A 23,940-nucleotide genomic window follows, 5' to 3' on the forward strand; every position below is an offset into this window, starting at 1 on the left:
CTGTACGGCGGATGACCCATCAATTCCACCTTTTGTCCGGTCAAACAGGCGCTGGTTTGAATCGATGTGTAAGAGCCCACAATGTCATGATGCAGAATGATTTGTCTTCTATTGTTCATTTTTCGAATTACTCAGGAGACTTCAGGCAAACAAATTATAGTGTACCACTCAGAATTAACCATCCTATATTTCTTAAGCCGTATAATCGCCACAGGGTCAGTTTTGCTGAAAAAACAGACAACCTTTTGCTTCGAAGTGCATCTTACATCAACAACTTTCATTTGATTTAGCTCGCCAAACGGCCGATTCCTGCTTTGTTTCAGGCTCCTAAGCATAGATCCTAGATTCGTCGTCTGTGACAATCTTATAAACGTCGTTTGAAGCTCCGCGATCGTTTTTATGCACAATTTCTTTAAACCAATTCACAGGAGCCCTGTTTTGAGCGACTGTCCAATTTTGCTGGATATAACGAGAAAAATCCTTTTTTGCGGCCAGGATTTATGCAATATCAAATACTAGTTGGTGGAAGAAATGTCCAAGGATGCCTCTATCTCACGGTATTTAACATGGCGATCTCGCAATATCCGTTCATGCCCGGCATATTTTTTTTCTGGCACAACGACCGATTTTGCGCTACCCTCACAACCATCGTTTTTTGGAGAATGCCGACCATGGTTGAAATCATTAAACCAGTTTTTCATAGTCCTATGGATGGTCCTTTATCGACATATAAAGATTTAATTTTATCGATACACTCTTGCGGTGATTAGCCACTTCGAAAGTTGTGAAAAATTCTTGGACGAAAATGTTGACAAGGAAATTCCATTTTTTTGCAATGTGAATTTTTCAAGTCACTGTTAACAACACATAACATGGTCGTAAGTCTAGGCTAAAAACTGTCAAACTTTCCAAAAAAAAAATGTTAAATGCAACCTACCAATACGCGGTGTTGCCTAGGCCAGGTAGCTTTCGTGCAGCCCTCGTATATTGATGGAGATAAGGATACACCCATACATTCTATCTGTACTAGACAGACTGACGCAATAGGATTGCAAGTCCACCAACTCCACTTCTTATACGATCTAAGCTAATTACTTTATGTCCATCACAACTACGAAGACTGCAGGTGTTGTTCAGCTTCATTTTCTGAATCGCCAAGACCATTATTCTTCTTCGACTCATAAAATTCACAATATCATTAATCTTGCCACGAAGACCACCGCAGTGAAACTGCAGAAATGCTACATTGTCTGGAACTGGAACAGCAATACGAGTTGTTAAAGACTGTGGATGGTACTGCTGTTAGCGAAATTGCTGGAATGTTTCATACTCCGATGACGACTACGAAGACTCACTGGGAATCAAATTGACGCAGCATGATTCAATATAATCCCTATTGCTATACTCCCTCAGAAAAGTCAGGTCTGAACAATTCCTGAAATGTACCCATTGCATCTCACCGACAACGACCTGTGGTGGAAGAGACGGTGATAAACAATGTCAGGGGCTACTCTCTATGCCGGCAGCCCCTGACATGTACTTCCCTATGTCAATAATATCGGCATTGTGCTTGACATTTACCAATGCGTAAACTGCACTTTAAAAAGAGTCCGAATATAACAGGTGCAGATCGCAGAAAATGGTACCTAAAACGGAAAGGACCTTCAGAGTCACTGTTGCGTAAGACCGCTAGAGCTCTAAACGTGGGGTTTTCAAGAATATCTTTCTATGACTGAATCTTGGACTAATAGGAATAGTCTGAATAGCGGATTTTAGAAATTCTTTTAAAAATTAATCGCGGATTTTTAGGAATACATTTCCCAGGAATTTCAGAGCTCCAAACGTGAAATTTTTAACAATATTTTTGTAATGGCTATTTGATTTCAATGTATATTTAGGGCTACAATTGTCAGGTTTTAAGAAAGTTTTTGAAAGGACATTCAGGGCTATAAATGGGGAATTTCTAAGACATTAAACGGGGACTTTTTTAGAATATTTTTGAAAGGATATTCAGGGCTATAAACGTGGAGTTTTTAAAAATATTTTTGAAAGGTTACTCAGGGCTTTGAGCGTGGAGTTTTAAGAATATTTTGAAAGGTTATTTAGAGCTCTGAATGTGGAGTTTTTAAGAATATTTTTAATGTGTAAACGAGGAGTTTTTGAGAATATTTTGAGAAAGGGTATAAAATTTTGAACGGTTAGTCAAACCTATAAACAATGTATATTCAGGGCTGCAATTGTCAGATTTTAAGAAAAATTTTGAAAGCATATTCAGGGCTACAAATGTGGAGTTTTAAAGAATATTTTTGAGAGGACATTCAGGGCTATATATGGAAAATTTCTAAGAATATTTTTAAAAGGATATTCAGGACTTTAAACGGGGACTATTTTAGAATATTTTCGATAGGATATTCAGGGCAATAAACGTAAAGTTTTTAAATATATTTTTGAAAGGTTATTCAGGGCTTTGAGCGTGGAGTTTTAAGAATATTTTGAAATGCTATTTAGAGCTCTGAATGTGGAATTTTTAAGAATATTTTTAATGAATAAACACGAAATTTTTGAGAATATTTTTGATATTTGAAAGGTTAATCAAACCTGTAAACGAGAAATTTTTTGGAATATCTTTGAAAATATATTCAGTGCAATAAACGTGGAGTTTTGAAGAATATTGTTTTGAAAGGTTATAAATGTCGAGTTTTTAGGAATACTTTTGAAAGGATATTCAGGGCTATAACCCGGAGATTTTAAAAATATTTTTGAAAGTATATTCGGGGCAATAAACGTGGTGTTTCTCAGAATATTTTTGGAAGGTTATTCAGGGTTACAAACGTGGAGTTTTTAAGAAAAAAAATTCAAGAATAGTCAGGACCCAACAGTTACTGGTTTTTGAGAATATTTTTGAACGCATATTTAGAGCTATAAACGTGAAGTCTTTATGATTATTTTTGGAAGGATATTCAGGGCTATAAACGCAGAGTCTTTAAGAATATTTTTAAGGATATTCCGGGCTATAAACGTAAATTGTTTTACTTATTTATTAAGGGCTGTAAACCGAGAGTTCAAAAAAGACTTTGAAAGGTTATTCAAAGACTTAAATGTGGAGTTTTTGGGAATATCTTTAAAGAACAGTCAAAATTTTGACTGGATATTCAATGTTATATTCGTTGAGTTTTAAAGAATATTTTTGAAAGGTTATTTAGGGCTAAAAAGGTGGAGTATTTAAGACTATATTTGAAAGGATATGCATCGATTTAAACTTTTTGGAAATATTTTTATTTTATATACAATTTAAATTTTATTTTTTGAAAGGATATCAGGGCTATAAACGTAAAGTTTTGAAAAATATTTCAGGAGGATCTTTCGGAATTTTTGAAGACATAACATGAACCATGAAAGAAAAGTTTTTATGAATATATCTGAAATGATTTTCGAAAGTACCTTCAGTGTCTACTATATGAATGCTAAACCCAAATTTGATTTAAGATTATAAAGTTTGTTGTGTAAGTCTTTTGTTTCACCTTTTCTGGCGAAACAATACTTCCACCACCTGCAGTAGTAATTTGCGCATTATTTTTAATATCATTTTAATTCCTTGTGGTTATTATTATTTTTTCCTGTTTTGCTTGCAAATGAATGATTTGAATTGTGATAAGAGCGTTTTAAAAATGCATTTGAAAATAAATTACATTCTACCCTACAATACAGCCAGCAACCAGCAGCAGCAACTAACCCCACACAAATGATAATCGTTAAGAATTTGTGTTAAAGTAAAATCTTAACACAATTTGTTTATTGCATTCCGGGGCCGCTGATTGCCAAAAAAAAAATAAACGTACCCCCCATTCAAAGTGGGAGTGTTGGTAATGCCAACACCATTAACCACCAGACTAACATTAGCCGAAACACCAGCGGGTAGACTAGGAGATTTTTTTGTTGTTGTTTTAGATTTAGATTTTTCTAAGTATATTTTTGAAGTTATATTTTTTATAAATTTTTGTTGTCTTTGTTGTTATTTATTATAGCAGCATTTTGCCACTTGAGTAGTAGTTGAGGGTTTTAAAAAGGTGGCTGTTAGTTTTTTTGCGTTTACTGCAAAATTTGATTGATGAATGAATGTTTGTGGTTTGTTCTTTGAGCGGGGAATTTCGCTAACTGACAGAACAAATGCTTATTCATGTTTCAAGTGGAGTGAGCGTTCGTTGTTGTCGTTTTTTTTTTGTTGTTATTGCTACAAATTCTAAAATTTTTTGCCATTCTCTGGATTTAAAATTGATTGCGTTATAAAATCTTAGTTAACATTGTTTTCCATAACGTTTTTTTTTTGTTTTGTTTTTATGTTGAAATTAGGGGCGTTGTTAGGTGAATATGTTTTTAAAACAAATTTAAATTTGTGATTTTTTATTTATTTACGCTCTAATTTTTGTTGTTATTGCAATTTATGTCAGCAGTATAATTGCCTTTTTTGCAAAGTTCAATTCAAATTTTGAAATAAATGATGGAGTGTTAATTGGGTTTATTTAATTGGATAATATTTTTAAAATCGTTCAATTTAATAAAAAATAAAAAACTATACTAAGCCTTAAAAAACGACAGAATTAATTTTTAATCTGCATTAAAAAATATTTTTTATTTCTATGATTTTTTTATTTTAATTTTTCTTTCCTTGTATTGCAATTCTATTACTTTTTCTAATTTTTTTTTTATTAAAATTTTGAAAGTATTTTTTAAATATCACATTTTATTTTTAAATTTACGTTCCAAAAAAATATTTCCAAATTTCCCTTTCAAATATATTTGTTTGTTGTTCCCCCCAATTAACTACATCAACATAAAAACGAAAAACAATTTCTCTTTCAAAACAAATGTTTTACAAATATTTTCACAACACCCATAACCCATAATTTTCTTTCCCTTTTAATTTTCTGCGACCAGTAAAAAAGAAAAAGAAGAAGAAAACAAACCAGTCAGTCATAAAAAATATTTCACAAAAATTTTCCCATTATTTAAAAATAAGTGTTTGCATGTCTCAATGTTTTAAATGCCTGCTTGGCTGGCTAGCTGCCTGCCTGCCTGCCTAACAACAAAACCACTTCATTTTCATTGGCATACTCTTTGTCTATCTCTCTCTCCCCTCTCTTCTCTTGCTGTAACATTGGCCAATACCACCAACCAACCACAAAACATCGATAATGTTGAAGATGATACGTCTTTGGCCATAATTATATAGAATTGCATATGGCTTTTTGATGGGCCCCCATTGTGAGTTCGGGGGCCTATTATTATGGCAATGACGACGATGTTGAATGTTCAACATTCATCTTAAATGCAGAAGCAGTAAAGTTTTCCTTTTAAGTGGCATGGAAAGTAAAGAATAGAAGAAGAAAATACACAACAACAGCAACAATAACAACGAAACCTGTTAATCAAACACTTTACACTTTGAAAGTATTTTTGATTTGGTTCCCAGCTGAATTATGGAAACTGGGAGTTATTTTTGGAAAAAAGCATGGGAAATTCCTTAACTTTTCCCATGGTAGGATATCTTCAGGAGCTGTAATTCGGAGCTAAAAATGTGGTGTTTTAAGTACATTTTTGATAGGATATTTAAAGCTATAAAGTAGGAGCTTTTAAGAATATTTTGACAGGATATAAAATCCACATATATTGGCCTATGGGTGGTGGAAAAAATTTCTTTAAAAAATCCACGTTTATTGACCTATGGGTGGTAGCAAAATATTCTTTAAAAAATCCACATATATTGGCCTATGGGTGGTGGAAAAAATTTCTTTAAAAAATCCACGTTTATTGACCTATGGGTGGTAGCAAAATATTCTTTAAAAAATCCACGTTTATTGACCTATGGGTGGTAGCAAAATATTCTTTAAAAAATCCACGATTATTGGCCTATGGGTGGTGGAAAAATTTTCTTTAAAAAATCCACGTTTATTGGCCTATGGGTGGTGGAAAAAATTTCTTTAAAAACCACGTTTATTGGCCTATGGGTGGTGGAAAAAATTTCTTTAAAAAATCCACATGTATTGGCCTATGGGTGGTGGAAAAAATTTCTTTAAAAAATCCACGTTTATTGGCCTATTGGTGGTGGAAAAAAATTCTTTAAAAAATCCAAGTTTATTGGCCTATGGGTGGTGGAAAAAATTTCTTTAAAAAATCCACATGTATTGGCCTATGGGTGGTGGAAAAAATTTCTTTAAAAAATCCACATGTATTGGCCTATGGGTGGTGGAAAAAATTTCTTTAAAAAATCCACGTTTATTGGCCTATTGGTGGTGGAAAAAAATTCTTTAAAAAATCCAAGTTTATTGGCCTATGGGTGGTGGAAAAAATTTCTTTAAAAAATCCACATTTATTGGCCTAAGGTTGGTGGAAAATTTTTCTTTAAAAAATTTATTGGCCTATGGGTGGTGGAAAAAATTTCTTTAAAAAATCCACGTTCATTGGCCTATGGTTGGTGGAAAAAACTTCTTTAAAGAAATGGTTGGTGGCAAAAATGTGGAAAAAATCCACGTTCATTGGCCTATTGTTGGTGGAAAAATTTTTTTTAAAGAAATGGTTGGTGGAAAAAATTGCTTTAAAAATCCACATTTATTGGCCTATGGGTGGTGGAAAAAATTTCTTTAAAAAATCCACATTTATTGGCCTATGGGTGGTGGAAAAATTTTCTTTAAAAAATCCACATTTATTGGCCTATGAGTGGTGGAAAAAAATTCTTTAAAAAATCCAAGTTTATTGGCCTATGGGTGGTGGAAAAAATTTCTTTAAAAACCACGTTTATTGGCCTATGGGTGGTGGAAAAAATTTCTTTAAAAAATCCACATGTATTGGCCTATGGGTGGTGGAAAAAATTTCTTTAAAAAATCCACGTTTATTGGCCTATTGGTGGTGGAAAAAAATTCTTTAAAAAATCCAAGTTTATTTGCCTATGGGTGGTGGAAAAAATTTCTTTAAAAAACCACGTTTATTGGCCTATGGGTGGTGGAAAAAATTTCTTAAAAAAATCCACATGTATTGGCCTATGGGTGGTGGAAAAAATTTCTTTAAAAAATCCACGTTTATTGGCCTATGGGTGGTGGAAAAAATTTCTTTAAAAACCACGTTTATTGGCCTATGGGTGGTGGAAAAAATTTCTTTAAAAAATCCACATGTATTGGCCTATGGGTGGTGGAAAAAATTTCTTTAAAAAATCCACGTTTATTGGCCTATTGGTGGTGGAAAAAAATTCTTTAAAAAATCCAAGTTTATTGGCCTATGGGTGGTGGAAAAAATTTCTTTAAAAAACCACGTTTATTGGCCTATGGGTGGTGGAAAAAATGTCTTTAAAAAATCCACATTTATTGGCCTATGAGTGGTGGAAAAAAATTCTTTAAAAAATCCACGTTTATTGGCCTATGGGTGGTGGAAAAAAATTCTTTAAAAAATCCAAGTTTATTGGCCTATGGGTTGTGGAAAAAATTTCTTCAAAAAATCCACGTTTATTGGCCTATGGGTGGTGGAAAAAAATTCTTTAAAAAATCCACATTTATTGGCCTATGGGTGGTGGCAAAAATTTCTTTAAAAAATCCACGTTTATTGGCCTATGGGTGGTGGAACAAATTTGTTTAAAAAATACACGTTTATTGGTCTATGGGTGGTGGAAAAAATTTGTTTAAAAAATACACGTTTATTGGTCTATGGGTGGTGGAACAAATTTGTTTAAAAAATACACGTTTATTGGTCTATGGGTGGTGGAAAAAATTTGTTTAAAAAATACACGTTTATTGATCTATGGGTGGTGGAAAAAATTTGTTTAAAAAATTCACGTTTATTGGCCTATGGGTGGTGGAAAAAATTTGTTTAAAAAATCCACGTTTATTGGCCTATGGGTGGTGGAAAATTTTTCTTTAAAAAACCCACGTTTATTGGCCTATGGGTGGAGGAAAAATTTTCTCTAAAAAAATCCACGTTTATTGGCCTATGGGTGGTGGAAAAAAATTTCTTTAAAAAATCCACGTTAATTGGTCTGTGGGTGGTGGAAAAAATTTCTTTAAAAAATCCACGTTTATTGACCTATGGGTGGTGGAAAAATTTTCTTTAAAAAAACCACGTTTATTGGCCTATGGGTGGTGGAAAAAAATTTCTTTAAAAAATCCACGTTAATTGGTCTGTGGGTGGTGGCAAAAATTTCTTTAAAAAATCCACGTTAATTGGTCTGTGGGTGGTGGCAAAAATTTGTTTAAAAAATCCACGTTTATTGGCCTATGGGTGGTGGAAAAAATTTCTTTAAAAAACCCACGTTTATTGGCCTATGGGTGGTGGAAACAATTTGTTTAAAAAATCCACGTTTATTGGCCTATGGGTGGTGGAAAAAAATTTCTTTAAAAAATCCACGTTAATTGGTCTGTGGGTGGTGGCAAAAATTTCTTTAAAAAATCCACGTTTATTGGCCTATGGGTGGTGGAACAAATTTGTTTAAAAAATACACGTTTATTGGTCTATTGGTGGTGGAAAAAATTTGTTTAAAAAATACACGTTTATTGGTCTATGGGTGGTGGAAAAAATTTGTTTAAAAAATTCACGTTTATTGGCCTATGGGTGGTGGAAAAAATTTGTTTAAAAAATCCACGTTTATTGGCCTATGGGTGGTGGAAAATTTTTCTTTAAAAAACCCACGTTTATTGGCCTATGGGTGGAGGAAAAATTTTCTCTAAAAAAATCCACGTTTATTGGCCTATGGGTGGAGGAAAAATTTTCTCTAAAAAAATCCACGTTTATTGGCCTATGGGTGGTGGAAAAAATTTCTTTAAAAAATCCACGTTTATTGGCCTATGGATGGTGGAAAAATTTTCTTTAAAAACCCCCCGTTTATTGGCCTATGGGTGGTGGAAAAATTTTCTTTAAAAAAACCACGTTTATTGGCCTATGGGTGGTGGAAAAATTTTCTTTAAAAAATCCACGTTTATTGGCCTATGGGTGGTGGAAAAAAGTTTCTTTAAAAATCCACGTTAATTGGTCTATGGGTGGTGGAAAAAATTTCTTTAAAAAATCCACGTTAATTGGTCTATGGGTGGTGGAAAAAATTTCTTTAAAAAATCCACGTTAATTGGTCTATGGGTGGTGGAAAAAATTTCTTTAAAAAATCCACGTTAATTGGTCTATGGGTGGTGGAAAAAATTTCTTTAAAAAATCCATGTTTATTGGTCTGTGGGTGGTGGAAAAAAAATTCTTAAAAAATCCATGTTTATTGGTCTGTGGGTAGTGGAAAAAATTTCTTTAAAAAATCCACGTTTATTGGCCTATGGGTGGTGGAAAAAATTTCTTTAAAAAATCCACGTTTATTGGCCTATGGGTGGTGGAAAAAAATTTCTTTAAAAAATCCACGTTAATTGGTCTATGGGTGGTGGAAAAAATTTCTTTAAAAAATCCATGTTTATTGGTCTGTGGGTGGTGGAAAAAATTTCTTTAAAAAATCCACGTTTATTGGTTTATGGGTGGTGGAAAACATTTATTTAAAAAATCCACGTTTATTGGCCTATGGGTGGTGGAAAACATTTATTTAAAAAATCCACGTTTATTGGCGCATGGGTGGTGGAAAAAATATCTTTAAAAAATCCACGTTTATTGGTTTATGGGTGGTGGAAAAAATATCTTTAAAAAATCCACGCTTATTGGTTTATGGGTGGTGGAAAAAATTTGTTTAAAAAATCCACGTTTATTGGACTATGGGTGATGGAAAAAATTTGTTTAAAAAATCCACGTTTATTGGCCTATGGGTGGTGGAAAAAATTTCTTTAAAAAATCCACGTTTATTGGCCTATGGGTGGTGGAAAAAATTTGTTTAAAAAATCCACGTTTATTGGCCTATGGGTGGTGGAAAATTTTTCTTTAAAAAACCCACGTTTATTGGCCTATGGGTGGAGGAAAAATTTTCTCTAAAAAAATCCACGTTTATTGGCCTATGGGTGGTGGAAAAAAATTTCTTTAAAAAATCCACGTTAATTGGTCTGTGGGTGGTGGAAAAAATTTCTTTAAAAAATCCACGTTTATTGACCTATGGGTGGTGGAAAAAATTTCTTTAAAAAATCCACGTTTATTGGCCTATGGGTGGTGGAAAAAAATTTCTTTAAAAAATCCACGTTAATTGGTCTGTGGGTGGTGGAAAAAATTTCTTTAAAAAATCCACGTTTATTGACCTATGGGTGGTGGAAAAAATTTCTTTAAAAAATCCACGTTTATTGGCCTATGGATGGTGGAAAAATTTTCTTTAAAAACCCCCCGTTTATTGGCCTATGGGTGGTGGAAAAATTTTCTTTAAAAAAACCACGTTTATTGGCCTATGGGTGGTGGAAAATTTTTCTTTAAAAAATCCACGTTTATTGGCCTATGGGTGGTGGAAAAAAGTTTCTTTAAAAATCCACGTTAATTGGTCTATGGGTGGTGGAAAAAATTTCTTTAAAAAATCCACGTTAATTGGTCTATGGGTGGTGGAAAAAATTTCTTTAAAAAATCCACGTTAATTGGTCTATGGGTGGTGGAAAAAATTTCTTTAAAAAATCCATGTTTATTGGTCTGTGGGTGGTGGAAAAAAATTCTTAAAAAATCCATGTTTATTGGTCTGTGGGTAGTGGAAAAAATTTCTTTAAAAAATCCACGTTTATTGGCCTATGGGTGGTGGAAAACATTTATTTAAAAAATCCACGTTTATTGGCCTATGGGTGGTGGAAAACATTTATTTAAAAAATCCACGTTTATTGGCGCATGGGTGGTGGAAAAAATATCTTTAAAAAATCCATGTTTATTGGTCTGTGGGTGGTGGAAAAAATTTCTTTAAAAAATCCACGTTTATTGGCCCATGGGTGGTGGAAAAAATTTCTTTAAAAAATCCACGTTTATTGGTTTATGGGTGGTGGAAAACATTTATTTAAAAAATCCACGTTTATTGGCCTATGGGTGGTGGAAAACATTTATTTAAAAAATCCACGTTTATTGGCGCATGGGTGGTGGAAAAAATATCTTTAAAAAATCCACGTTTATTGGTTTATGGGTGGTGGAAAAAATATCTTTAAAAAATCCACGTTTATTGGTTTATGGGTGGTGGAAAAAATTTGTTTAAAAAATACACGTTTATTGGACTATGGGTGATGGAAAAAATTTGTTTAAAAAATCCACGTTTATTGGCCTATGGGTGGTGGAAAAAATTTCTTTAAAAAATCCACGTTTATTGGCCTATGGGTGGTGGAAAAAATTTGTTTAAAAAATCCACGTTTATTGGCCTATGGGTGGTGGAAAAAATTTGTTTAAAAAATCCACGTTTATTGGCCTATGGGTGGTGGAAAAAATTTGTTTAAAAAATCCACGTGGTGGAAAATTTTTTTTTAAAAAATCCACGTTTTTTGGCCTATGGGTGGTGGAAAAAATTTGTTTAAAAAATCCACGTTTATTGGCCAAAAGTCGCAGAAGTCCGTTAACTCACAATATTCCCCTTGGCCCTGGTCCTTGGAACGACCCCACCACAATACAATATTTTCTTAGCATTTGAGCTGTGATCTCTGTTTGGCATATGTGCTATTAACCTATACCACAGCTATGCGGATTTCTTTTTTGCAATATTGATAAATTATCTTTTAACTGAGATCATAAATAATCATGTTTTATCTTGCATATTGTGTGTTAATAGTAAAAACATTTATTTTGTTTTGTCATTTCATGTGTGTGAGTGTTGTCGATCATGTCAGTTCTGTTTGTTTCTTAAGTGTTTTGTTTGAGATTAGCAATAATTCATTGCATTTGTTTTTTTATTTAATTTTTTTTTTTTTTTTTTGTTCAAACGTACTTATACATATAAAACACGTAATGTAAACGTGCTAAAAATTAGGAACAGAACATATTTCTTTAGAAAATTCTGTCTGAAGACGGCCTCAAGAGGTCCACAGCCAAGAGAAGACCCCAAGTTGTTTTTTGTCTATAGAAACCCTCTTTTTCCACATTCAATTCGTATAGAAAATGTTATTCGAATTAGCAGTTCGTATAGAAAATTGTATCCGGATACGGTTTTCGTATAGAAAATGTTATGCGGATAAGGTTTTCTTATCAAAAATCGTAACCGAATAAGGTTTTCGTATAGAAAATGTTATCCGGATAAAGTTTTCGTATGGACAATGTTATCCGGATAAGGTTTTCGTATAGAAAATGTTATCCGGTTAAGGTGTTCGTATAGAAAATGTTATCCGGATAAGTTTTTCGTATAGAAAATGTTATCCGTATAAGGTTTTCGTATAGAAAATGTTATCCGTATAAACGTTTTGGTATAGAAAATGTTATCCGGATAAAGTTTTCGTATGGACAATGTTATCCGGATAAGGTTTTCGTATAGAAAGTGTTATCCGGATAAGGTTTTCGTACAGAAAATGTTATCCGGATAAGGTTTTCGTATAGAAAATGTTATCCGTATAAGGTTTTCGTATAGAAAATGTTATCCGTATAAACGTTTTCGTATAGAAAATGTTATACGGATAAGTTTTTGTATAGAAAGTGTTATCCGGATAAGGTTTTCGTATAGAAAATGTTATCCGGATAAGGTTTTCGTATAGAAAATGTTATCCGGATAAGGTTTTCGTATAGAAAAATGTTATCCGGATAAGGTTTTCGTATAGAAAATGTTATCCGGATAAGGTTTTCGTATAGAAAATTTTATCCGGATAAGGTTTTCGTATAGAAAATGTTATCCGGATAAGGTTTTCTTATAGAAAATGTTATCCGGATAAGGTTTTCGTATAGAAAATGTTATCCGGACAAGGTTTTCGTATAGAAAATGTTATCCGGACAAGGTTTTCGTATAGAAAATGTTATCCGGATAAGGTTTTCGTATAGAAAATGTTATCGGGATAAGGTTTTCGTATAGAAAATGTTATCCGGATAAAGTTTTCGTATAGAAAATGTTATCCGGATGAGATTTTCGTATAGAAAATGTTATCCGGATAAGGTTTTCGTATAAAAAATGTTATCCAGATAAGGTTTTCGTATCGAAAATGTTATCCAGATAAGGTTTTCGTATCGAAAATGTTATCCAGATAAGGTTTTCGTATAGAAAATGTTATCCGGATAAGGTTTTCGTATAGAAAATGTTATCCGGATAAGGTTTTCGTATAGAAAATGTTATCCGTATAAACGTTTTCGTATAGAAAATGTTATCCGGATAAGGTTTTCGTATAGAAAATGTTATCCGGATAAGGTTTTCGTATAGAAAATGTTATCCGGATAAGGTTTTCGTATAGAAAATGTTATCCGGATAAGGTTTTCGTATAGAAAATGTTATCCGGATAAGGTTTTCGTATAGAAAATGTTATACGGATAAGGTTTTCGTATAGAAAATGTTATCCGGATAAGGTTTTCGTATAGAAAATGTTATCCGGATAAGGTTTTCGTATAGAAAATGTTATCCGGATAAGGTTTTCGTATAGAAAATGTTATCCGGATAAGGTTTTCGTATAGAAAATGTTATCCGGATAAGGTTTTCGTATGGAAAATGTTATCCGGATAAGGTTTTCGTATAGAAAATGTTATCCGGATAAGGTTTTCGTATAGAAAATGTTATCCGGATAAAGTTTTCCTATAGAAAATGTTATCCGGATAAGGTTTTCGTATAGAAAATGTTATCCGGATAAGGTTTTCGTATAGAAAATGTTATCCGGATAAGGTTTTCGTATAGAAAATGTTATCCGGATAAGGTTTTCGTATAGAACCTGTAATCCGGATAAGGGTTTCGTATAGAAAATGTTACCCGGATAAGGTTTTCATATAGAAAATATTATCCGGATAAGGTTTTCGTACAGAACATGTTATCCGGATATAGAAAATGTTATCCACATAAGGTTTTCGTATAGAAAATGTTTTCCAGATAAGGTTTTCGTATAGAAAATGTAATCGAGATAAGGCTTTCGTACAGAAAATGTTTTCCAGGTAAGGTTTTCGTATAGAAAATAGAAAATGTTATCCGGATAAGGTTTTCGTATAGAAAATGTTATCCGGATAAGGTTTTCGTATAGAAAATGTTATCCGGATAAGGTTTTCGTATAGAAAATGTTATCCGGATAAGGTTTTCGTATAGAAAATGTTATCCGGATAAGGTTTTTGTATAGAAAATGTTATCCGGATAAGGTTTTTGTATAGAAAATATTATCCGGATAAGGTTTTCGTATAGAAAATGTTATCCGGATAAGGTTTTCGTATAGAAAATGTTATCCGGGTGTTTAATTTATTTATCTTACCTTGTCACCAAATCTAAATTGAAGGACTCTTTGCGGAAATCATTTTCAATACCCGAATCGCCCTTTTCAAAACTACGCTGCTGCAATTTGTCTCTCTTCAAGCAGCTGTGAAAGCGATCCTCACTGCTTAACCGACCATTGTTGACACCCCTATCAGAGTTTAGCTCATAGCGTTTCATATTTTCGGGTGACGAACCATATTGATCGGTTATGGTGAATTGGGAATCAAAACATTTGGGCTCATAATCGGTTATTAACTGCCTTTCCTTAAGGGGAGAACTATCCCTTGTACTCTTGCTGTGAGTAAAAGAGTCCAACCGCTCACGATGTCTTGTTTCCAAAAGCGAAGGATGAACTATCACGTCCATTTTTTGGTATACGAATCCAAACGTTCTCTGTGCCTCTGGGGCTCCATCAAAGGTGAACTTTCACGTATTACCTTGCCGGTGTAGGAATCCAAACGTTCTCGGTGCCTAGTTTCTCGTACATGAGGTTTACCGTCAGGATCGAATTGTGTTTCACGCTCATAGACCTCTTTGACGCCACCGTGACCATCATCATAGTATTTGGTATGCTTGCAGCGTGAGCTCCTTGCCATGGTGGAATTGGGTACAGTGGTGCTGGGGGTGGTGGCGTTGATTGCTGTTGATGGTGAAATTATGTCGAGATGGCTCCTTTCGGGAGAATATTTGTTGAGAATTTCCTTGACCTCAAGCTTGTGATATCTCATGGGCTCATAGGAGTCTCTTACAATTTCCTTCTCGGGATAATTGAGATAACGTTTAGATAACATTACTGAGATAACGTTTGGGATGATAGTTTTCCCTTTCCTCCAGGTGACGTTTGTGGAAGTTTTCTCGGGAATTGTGATAACCATTGCGCTCCAAGGTACCGTAATCTCCTAAACGTCGTGTTAGTATTGTGGACTCTAAACGTGCCCTGCGATAACTCATATCGTCATTGGGATTAATGTCCCGGGTGGGCGTGTTACAACGTTCCGCTGTGGTGTGGAAACCATTTTCCCTTCATGGCGTAAAACTGCGTATCTTGGGGGTATTGGAAGATTCAGCTGAAGATTTGCTGTGTTTCGATTGCTGCAAATCATCCTCATAGTATTTACGAGTCTCCAAGCCCAACCCCTTATCTTCATCGCTTAGGTTGCGTGGCGATAACATTTGTCAAGGTGAGGGGGAAAGATGTGTATAGTTCTGATACCATTGTTGGTATTATAACTTGCCGAGTAATTATTGAGTTGACTAGTTGCAATGAAATCTGATTCATCCTGGGCTGGCTTGCTTATGCTGCGATTTATCACTGTGGTGGTCACCACCTCACGATCCGATGTGAAAATATCCCGTGAGGGAGAACGCATTCCTCTTACGGGAGAAATATGTATATTCCCTTACTGCAGATCTGTTGTGTTCCCTTCTATGTAAGGTTGTTTTGGTGTGCTGCCGTACATTTCGGAACTCCAAATTTCCTTCTATGAAGAGATTTCGTAGCTATTATCAGGATTCTACTGTAATTTAATGTTTGCCCATTGTTACTGTAGCCTAAAACGTTACCTTTTCCATGAAATGAATGAAAAAACCTTCCTTTTTAAATTAATTGGAATATTCTTCGGATTTTATTTAAAAAATTCCTTGCCGTTATTCTTTTGTCTTCTTAGGAATTTCCTCCTATACTTTTAACAGCAGCATTGCACCCTAGCCCTAGCCTTGATGTTTTAATAATATTTGTACGTGTGAATTTGTTGTTAATAACAGATTAAGATGTATTCCTACAAAAAAGCCTTTGGCTGATTTCATTCATACAGCCTACATCCATCAACACCATTTTGTGAGCGGCGGCGGCGGCATCATCATCGTCATCAGCATCATCTTCATTCGGACGTTACATTAGTAATTTAAGACAAATGATGATGTTGCCTATTTTTTGAAATGCCTTTTTTTAGGTGGTTGGTTTGGCTGATTGTTGGCATTAAAGTGGCTGCTGGAGGGGACACTCAACAGTTACTAGGCTTTTAAAATAACAATAACAACAACAAAAAAGCAGCAGATACTCTTAAATCAATTTAATGACAGTTATTAGAGCTAGGCTTTTAAGGAAAGCAATTCCATTGAAGCGGGCAATTAATATCCCTTTCCTCTTTTTTTTTTCTTTCCAGGAAAACGTTCCAACGATTCAACGAATTTCGAAACTACAAATCTTCTACCACCCCAACAGTATATTGCCCCCGCCTATCATCAACTGCCAGCCGATTTATCTGCCGAAAATATACAAAAAGAGGCTGCCCTGGTATTGGCCCAAGCTAAGCGCCACAAGAGTATAGCTGAGAATGGTGATAACATACCCACATTTCGTGTGAAAACCAAACGCTCAGGAGGAGATTCATCGGGTAATACAAATCCCAAGAAGTTCCACTCCTTGCCCTCGAGGAAGAAGAAACCTCCAGCAAAGCCGGTTAGCAGGAGTAACAGTGACGCTGCTGCTAAGAAACCACCCAAGAGGCCCTCCATCTTTAGCCTGTTTAGCAGGAAAAGCGATACAAATCTAAATCAAACCGAAAGGGATCCTCGCTTTGAGGATAGTGGTGGTCGCCGTTTGGTACGTAGCAAAAGTGATGTGGGCTCCTCTTCGTATAAACTAAAGAAAGTCCTCAAAGAACCCAAGTCGGCATTATCGGCCGGGTCTAACAAACATCTACCCAGCCAATTGAGTCCCATCATTGAAAACGATTCCAAGGACGATTATTTTGAGGAAGACTTTGCCAAGCACGCCACCCGAGAACGTCGTAAATCGGAGGCCATTACCGATAAGGAAAAACATGAAAGTGCCATCAATGAGTTGCTGAATCGTAGTCGTTCCCAGGCTGAAGTAGATGGTAGTTTGGTGGGACGCATCCCCGTGTCCGACGTTATCAAAGAGAAAATTTTAACCCTACAAGCCAAGTCACAAGAGAACATGCACAGCTCCCAGTTGCCAGCCCAAAAGTTACCCCTCACCAAGGGTCATACGGTGAATGGTATGGTGAAGAGACTATCCATGGAGAGGTTTTCACCACCACCCACCATTACCGGACCAGCATTTTCCTACATCAGGCCCAATGAGGGCATAACCTATGCCCAATTGGAGTTACAGGATGAACCACAACACACACGAACCACTTTACCCCGCAGGGAATACAACAGATCTCCGATAAGGGAATATCGTTCCCCAGTAAGAGAAATGCGTTCTCCTTCAAGGGACATTTTCACACCGGATCGTGAGCTTGTGACCACCACAGTGGTAAATCGCAGCATAAGCAAGCCAGCCCAGGATGAAACAGATTTCATTGGAACTAGTCAACGCAACAATTACTCGCCAAGCTATAATACCAACAATGGTACCACAACCATACACATTGGGGGCTCCTTCTCCCCCTCGCCCTGGCAAATGTTATCGCCACGCAACTTAAGCGATGAAGATGAGGGTTTGGGCCTGGAGACCCGTAAATACTATGAGGATGAGTTACATCAATCCAAACGCAGCAAATCCCCAGCAGAACCACCCATTATCCCCAAGATACGCAGCATAACACCACCCAGGGAAAATGGTTTCCACAGTACAACAGAGCGTTATCACACCCCCAGTCGGGACATTAATCCCAATGATGATATGGGTTATCGCAGGGCACGTTTAGAGTCCAGAATACTAACACGTCGCTTTGGAGATTCCGGTACCTTAGAGCGCAATGGTTATCACAATTCCCGAGAAAACTCCCACGAACGTCACCTGGAGGATAGGGAAAACTACAACCCCAAACGTTATCTCAGTCCCGAGAGGGAAATTGTAAGAGACTCCTATGAGCCAATGAGATATCACAAGCCTGAGGTCAAGGAAATTCTCAACAAATATTCTCCTGAAAGGAGCCATCTCGACATAATTTCACCATCAACAGCAATCAACACCACCAGCACCGCTCTACCCAATTCAACCATGGAAAAGACCTCACGCTACAAGCATACCAAATACTATGATGATGGTCATGGGGGTGTCAAAGAGGTATATGAGCGTGAAACACAATTCGATACGGATGGTAAACCTCATGTACGAGAAACTAGGCACCGTGAACGTTTGGATTCCTACACCGGCAAGGTAATACGTGAAAGTTCACCTTTGATGGAGCCCCAGAGGCACAGAGAACGTTTGGATTCGTATACTAAAAATGGACGTGATAGTTCACCATCGCTTTTGGAAACAAGACATCGTGAGCGGTTGGATTCTTTTACTCACACCAAGGGTACAAGGGATAGTTCTCCCCTTATGGAAAGGCAGTTAATAACCGATTATGAGCCGAAATCTTTTGATTCCCAATTCACCACAACCGATCAATATCGTTCGTCACCAGAAAATATGAAACGTTATGATCTAAACTCTGATAGAGGTGTCAACAATGGTCGGTTAAGCAGTGAGGATCGTTGGCACAGCAGCTTGAAGAGAGACAAATTGCAGCAGCGTAGCTTTGACAAGGGCGATTCGGGTATTGAAAATGATTTTCGCAAAGAGTCCTTCAATGGAGATTTGGTGACAAGGTAAGGACAACATATATTCATTAACCTTGGGAAAAGATTTCTAAAAAAACTTATTCCCATAACATTTTCAGTGCGAAAACTTAATCCGGATAATATTTTCTATACGAAAACCTTATTCGGATAACATTTTCTACACGAAAAACTTATCCGGATAACATTTTCTCTACGAAAACCTTATCCGGATAACATTTTCTCTACGAAAACCTTATCTGGATAACATTTTCTCTACGAAAACCTAATCCGGATAACATTTTCTATACGAAACCCTTATCCGGATAACATAATCTATACGAAAACCTTATCCGCATAACATTTTCTATACGAAAACCTTATCCGGATAACATTTTCTATACGAAAACCTTATCCGGATAACATTTTCTATACGAAAACCTTATCCGGATAACATTTTCTATACGAAAACCTTATCCGGATAACATTTTCTATACGAAAACCTTATCCGGATAACATATTCTATACGAAAACCTTATCCGGCTAACATTTTCTATACGAAAACCTTATCTGGATAACATTTTCTATACGAAAACCTTATCCGGATAACATTTTCTATACGAAAACCTTATCCGGATAACATTTTCTATACGAAAACCTTATCCGGATAACATTTTCTAGACGAAAACCTTATCCGGATTACATTTTCCATACGAAAACCTTATCCAGATAACATTTTCTATACGAAAGCCTTATCCGGATAACATTTTCTATACGAAAACCTTATCCGGATAACATTTTCTATACGAAAACCTTATCCGGATAACATTTTCTATACGAAAACCTTATCCGGATAACATTTTCTATACGAAAACCTTATCCGGATAACATTTTCTATACGAAAACCTTATCCGGATAACATTTTCTCTACGAAAACCTTATCCGGATAACATTTTCTCTACGAAAACCTTATCCGGATAACATTTTCTCTACGAAAACCTTATCCGGATAACATTTTCTCTACGAAAACCTTATCCGAATCACATTTTCTCTACGAAAACCTTATCCGGATAACATTTTCTATACGAAAACCTTATCCGGATAACATTTTCTATACGAAAACCTTATCCGGATAACATTTTCTATACGAAAACCTTATCCGGATAACATTTTCTATACGAAAACCTTATCCGGATTACATTTTCTATACGAAAACCTTATCCGGATAACATTTTCTATACGAAAATCTTATCCGGATAACATTTTCTTTACAAAAACCTTATCCGGATAGAATTTTCTATACGCAAACCTTATCCGCATAAAATTTTCGATACGAAAACCTTATCCAGATAACATTTTCAATACGAAAACCTTATCCGGATAACAATTTCTATACGAAAACCTTATCCGGATAACATTTTCTATACGAAAACCTTATCCGGATAACATTTTCTATACGAAAACCTTATCCGGATAACATTTTCTATACGAAAACCTTATCCGGATAACATTTTCTATACGAAAACCTTATCCGGATAACACTTTCTATACGAAAACCTTATCCGGATAACATTTTCTATACGAAAACCTTATCCGGATAACATTTTCTATACGAAAACCTTATCCGGATAACATTTTCTATACGAAAACGTTATCCGGATAACATTTTCTATACGAAAACCTTATCCGGATAACATTTTCTATACGAAACCCTTATCCGGATAACATAATCTATACGAAACCCTTATCCGGATAACATAATCTATACGAACACCTTATCCGTTATATTTTCTATACGAAAACCTTATCCGGATAACATTTTCTATACGAAAACCTTATCCGGATAACATTTTCTATACGAAAACCTTATCCGGATAACATTTTCTATACGAAAACCTTATCCGGATAACATTTTCTATACGAAAACCTTATCCGGATAACATTTTCTATACGAAAACCTTATCCGGATAACATTTTCTATACGAAAACCTTATCCGGATAACGTTTTCTATACGAAAACCTTATCCGGATAACATTTTCTATACGAAAACCTTATCCGGATAACATTTTCTATACGAAAACCTTATCCGGATAACATTTTCTATACGAAAACCTTATCCGGATAACATTTTCTATACGAAAACCTTATCCGGATAACATTTTCTATACGAAAACCTTATCCGGATAACATTTTCTATACGAAAACCTTATCCGGATAACATTTTCTATACGAAAACCTTATCCGGATAACATTTTCTATACGAAAACCTTATCCGGATAACATTTTCTATACGAAAACCTTATCCGGATAACATTTTCTATACGAAAACCTTATCCGGATAACATTTTCTATACGAAAACCTTATCCGGATAACATTTTCTATACAAAAACTTTATCCGGATAACATTTTCTATACGGATAATATTTTCTATACGAAAACCATATCCGGATAAAATTTTCTATACGAAAACCTTATCCGGATAACATTTTCTGTACGAAAACCTTATCCGGATAACATTTTCTGTACGAAAACCTTATCCGGATAACATTTTTATACGAAAACCTTTTTATATGAAAACCTTATCCTGACGACATTTTCTATATGAAAACCTTATCCGAACTTTTAATGTTCAGTATTAACCTCCGACTTCTTTATCTTCTCCCGCAGATGGCGCAAACCCACCACAGACGACAACATCAAATCCTGTGAAAGCTTCCTAAAGAAAGAACGTCGCTATTGTGAACATGAACGCCCACAAAAACGCTCAGAAAATTATGTTTATCGCGAAAGATCCATTGATGATGGTTCACACTTTGATCCACATCTGGATAAATATCCCAGCAGTAGCGGCAGCACCACCCTAAAGCGGCGCGATCAACAATCACAAACTGTGCAGGCTCATCATGACATGGAGAAAACTAATACCTCAACATTGAAGCGATCAAAGAAATTGGGTGGCTTTGAGAAAGTCAAACAACTCTTTACCGGTAGCAGTGCAGATAAAAAAGATCCCGAACGTAAGAGTGTGAGCAGCAGCACCAGCAGTAGTGCCGGCACTCAGCAGACCGTTAAGCCAAAAGATAAAGACAAGTATATGGTGAAGGAAGAAGAGATTCGTTCCCGGTATCGTGTTAATGGTGTGGTCACGAATGGTAGCAGTAGTAGTGGCGGCGGAGGTGGTGTTGGTGTGGCCACACAGACCTCGGAGACGTTAAGGGAACCAAAGGTGAGTAAAATAGGCATTAATATATTTTTAAGGCAATTTTGTTATAAAGGGGCCTAGAAAAGAATCAGTGATTGAAGTTTTCTTAAAGAAATTGTTAGCCGGATAAAGCTTTGCTGTGTTGAATTTTTTCCGTTTGAAGTTTTCGTAAAGGAAATTTTACTCGGATGAGATTTTCTCATAGAAAATGTTATCCGGATAAGGTGTTCTTATAGAAAATATCACCTGAGCGTGATTTTTACAGAAAAAAAGAGAAACCAAAACAAAATTTATCAGTAAAATCGTTCCATCCATCGCTAATGAACATTATTTTGTTACCTTACACCAATATGCTAATTGATAGGTAGCCCACAAACAAAGCTAAACAAAAATCCGATTGAAAAGCAGTATCATCTCCTTTCAACCAACAAACCACAAAACCATATATCATAATTATTTGCTTCCCATGGCCAAAAGGTGTTATTAGAAACACTGAATCGGGGATAGTTGGATAGTTCAAGAACAAACAATAGAAAAAAGAAAACAAATAAAACAATGAATTAATTCAGTCCCAAAAAAGAGAGAGAGTGAGGAGATGTGTTATGAACACCTTGACTCTATCAATGAATCCACACAGAAAGTGAGGCTCCCCTGCCACAAAATCAACACAATTTGTTAATCAAATAATTGAAAGAGCCAATCGAAGTTTACCACAAAGTAAAGTAACAATAACAACTCAAATAGCAAACAGATCGAACATTGACCTATGCCACAGTAGCCTTACTAGAGGCCAAATGGTTGAGGCCAATAAAACTTTTGCAAAAACAAAAAACACCATATTTCATTAAATGCCGGCCGGTTTCTTTGTCAGCTTTGTCTTTGGCCTATTGATGATGTATTTCCGTGCTTGGCAAATATTAAAAAAATGATTTTTTTTGTTTTTTATTGGAATGGCATTGCTTTATAGTTCATTAGAGGCTGAAAAGCTAATGTGTGTGGTCAGAAACCTAAATAAACTCACATCATTTTCTAATTAACACTTTTTGTGGTAAGTTTATTAGATGGTGTCGAAGTTTAGGGTTTTGGATAAATTTTTCTATACGAATAACTTAACCGAAAAACATTTTTCTATTGGAAAATCTTATACAGATAATTTTTTTTATAGAAAAACTTTATCCGGATAACATTTTCTATAAAAACTTTATACGGAAAACATTTTCTATAATAGAAGCTTATCTGGATAAGATTTTCTGTATGAAAACCAAATCCAGATAACATAAGAGAAGCTCACCCGGACACATTTTCTATACGAGAACCTTATCCGGATAACATTTTCTATACGAAAACCTTATCCGGATAACATTTTCTATACGAAAACCTTATCCGGATAACATTTTCTATACGAAAACCTTATCCGGATAACATTTTCTATACGAAAAACTTATCCGGATAACATTTTCTATACGAAAACCTTATCCGGATAACATTTTCTATACGAAAACCTTATCCGGATAACATTTTCTATACGAACACCTTATCCGAATAACATATTCCATACAAAAACTTATCCGGATAACATTATCCATACAAAAACCTTATCCGGATAACATTTTCTATACGAAAACCTTATTCGGATAACATTTTCTATACGAAAACCTTATTCGGATAAAAATTTCTATACGAAAACCTTATTCGGATACAATTTTCTATACGAAAACCTTATTCGGATAAAATTTTCTATACGAAAACCTTATCCGGATTACATTTTCTATACGGAAAGCTTATCCGGATAACATTTTCTATAAGAAAACATTATTCGGATAAAATTTTCTATACGAAAACCTTATCCGGGTAAAATTTTCTAAACGAAAACCTTATCCGGATAAAATTTTCTAAACGAAAACCTTATCCGGACAAAATTTTCTATACGAAAACCTTATCTGGATAAA

The 23,940-nt window shown here is 35.2% G+C and overlaps 1 protein-coding gene across 2 annotated transcripts in view; it reads left to right on the top strand.

Moving 5' to 3' along the window:
- The window catches only part of blo (bloated), a 445,168-nt gene that overhangs the window by 357,019 nt on the left and 64,209 nt on the right, over nt 1–23,940 (top strand). For both annotated transcript variants that reach the window (XM_073955435.1, XM_073955436.1), the window contains 2 exons: nt 16,432–18,838; nt 21,457–22,015. In XM_073955435.1, the coding sequence (XP_073811536.1) occupies nt 16,432–18,838; nt 21,457–22,015 (2,966 nt within the window). The remainder of the gene's footprint in view (nt 1–16,431; nt 18,839–21,456; nt 22,016–23,940) is intronic.

Source organism: Musca autumnalis, unplaced genomic scaffold (genome assembly GCF_047663935.1).
Source record: "Musca autumnalis isolate F117 unplaced genomic scaffold, ASM4766393v1 scaffold_5, whole genome shotgun sequence".
NCBI lineage: Eukaryota > Metazoa > Arthropoda > Insecta > Diptera > Muscidae > Musca > Musca autumnalis.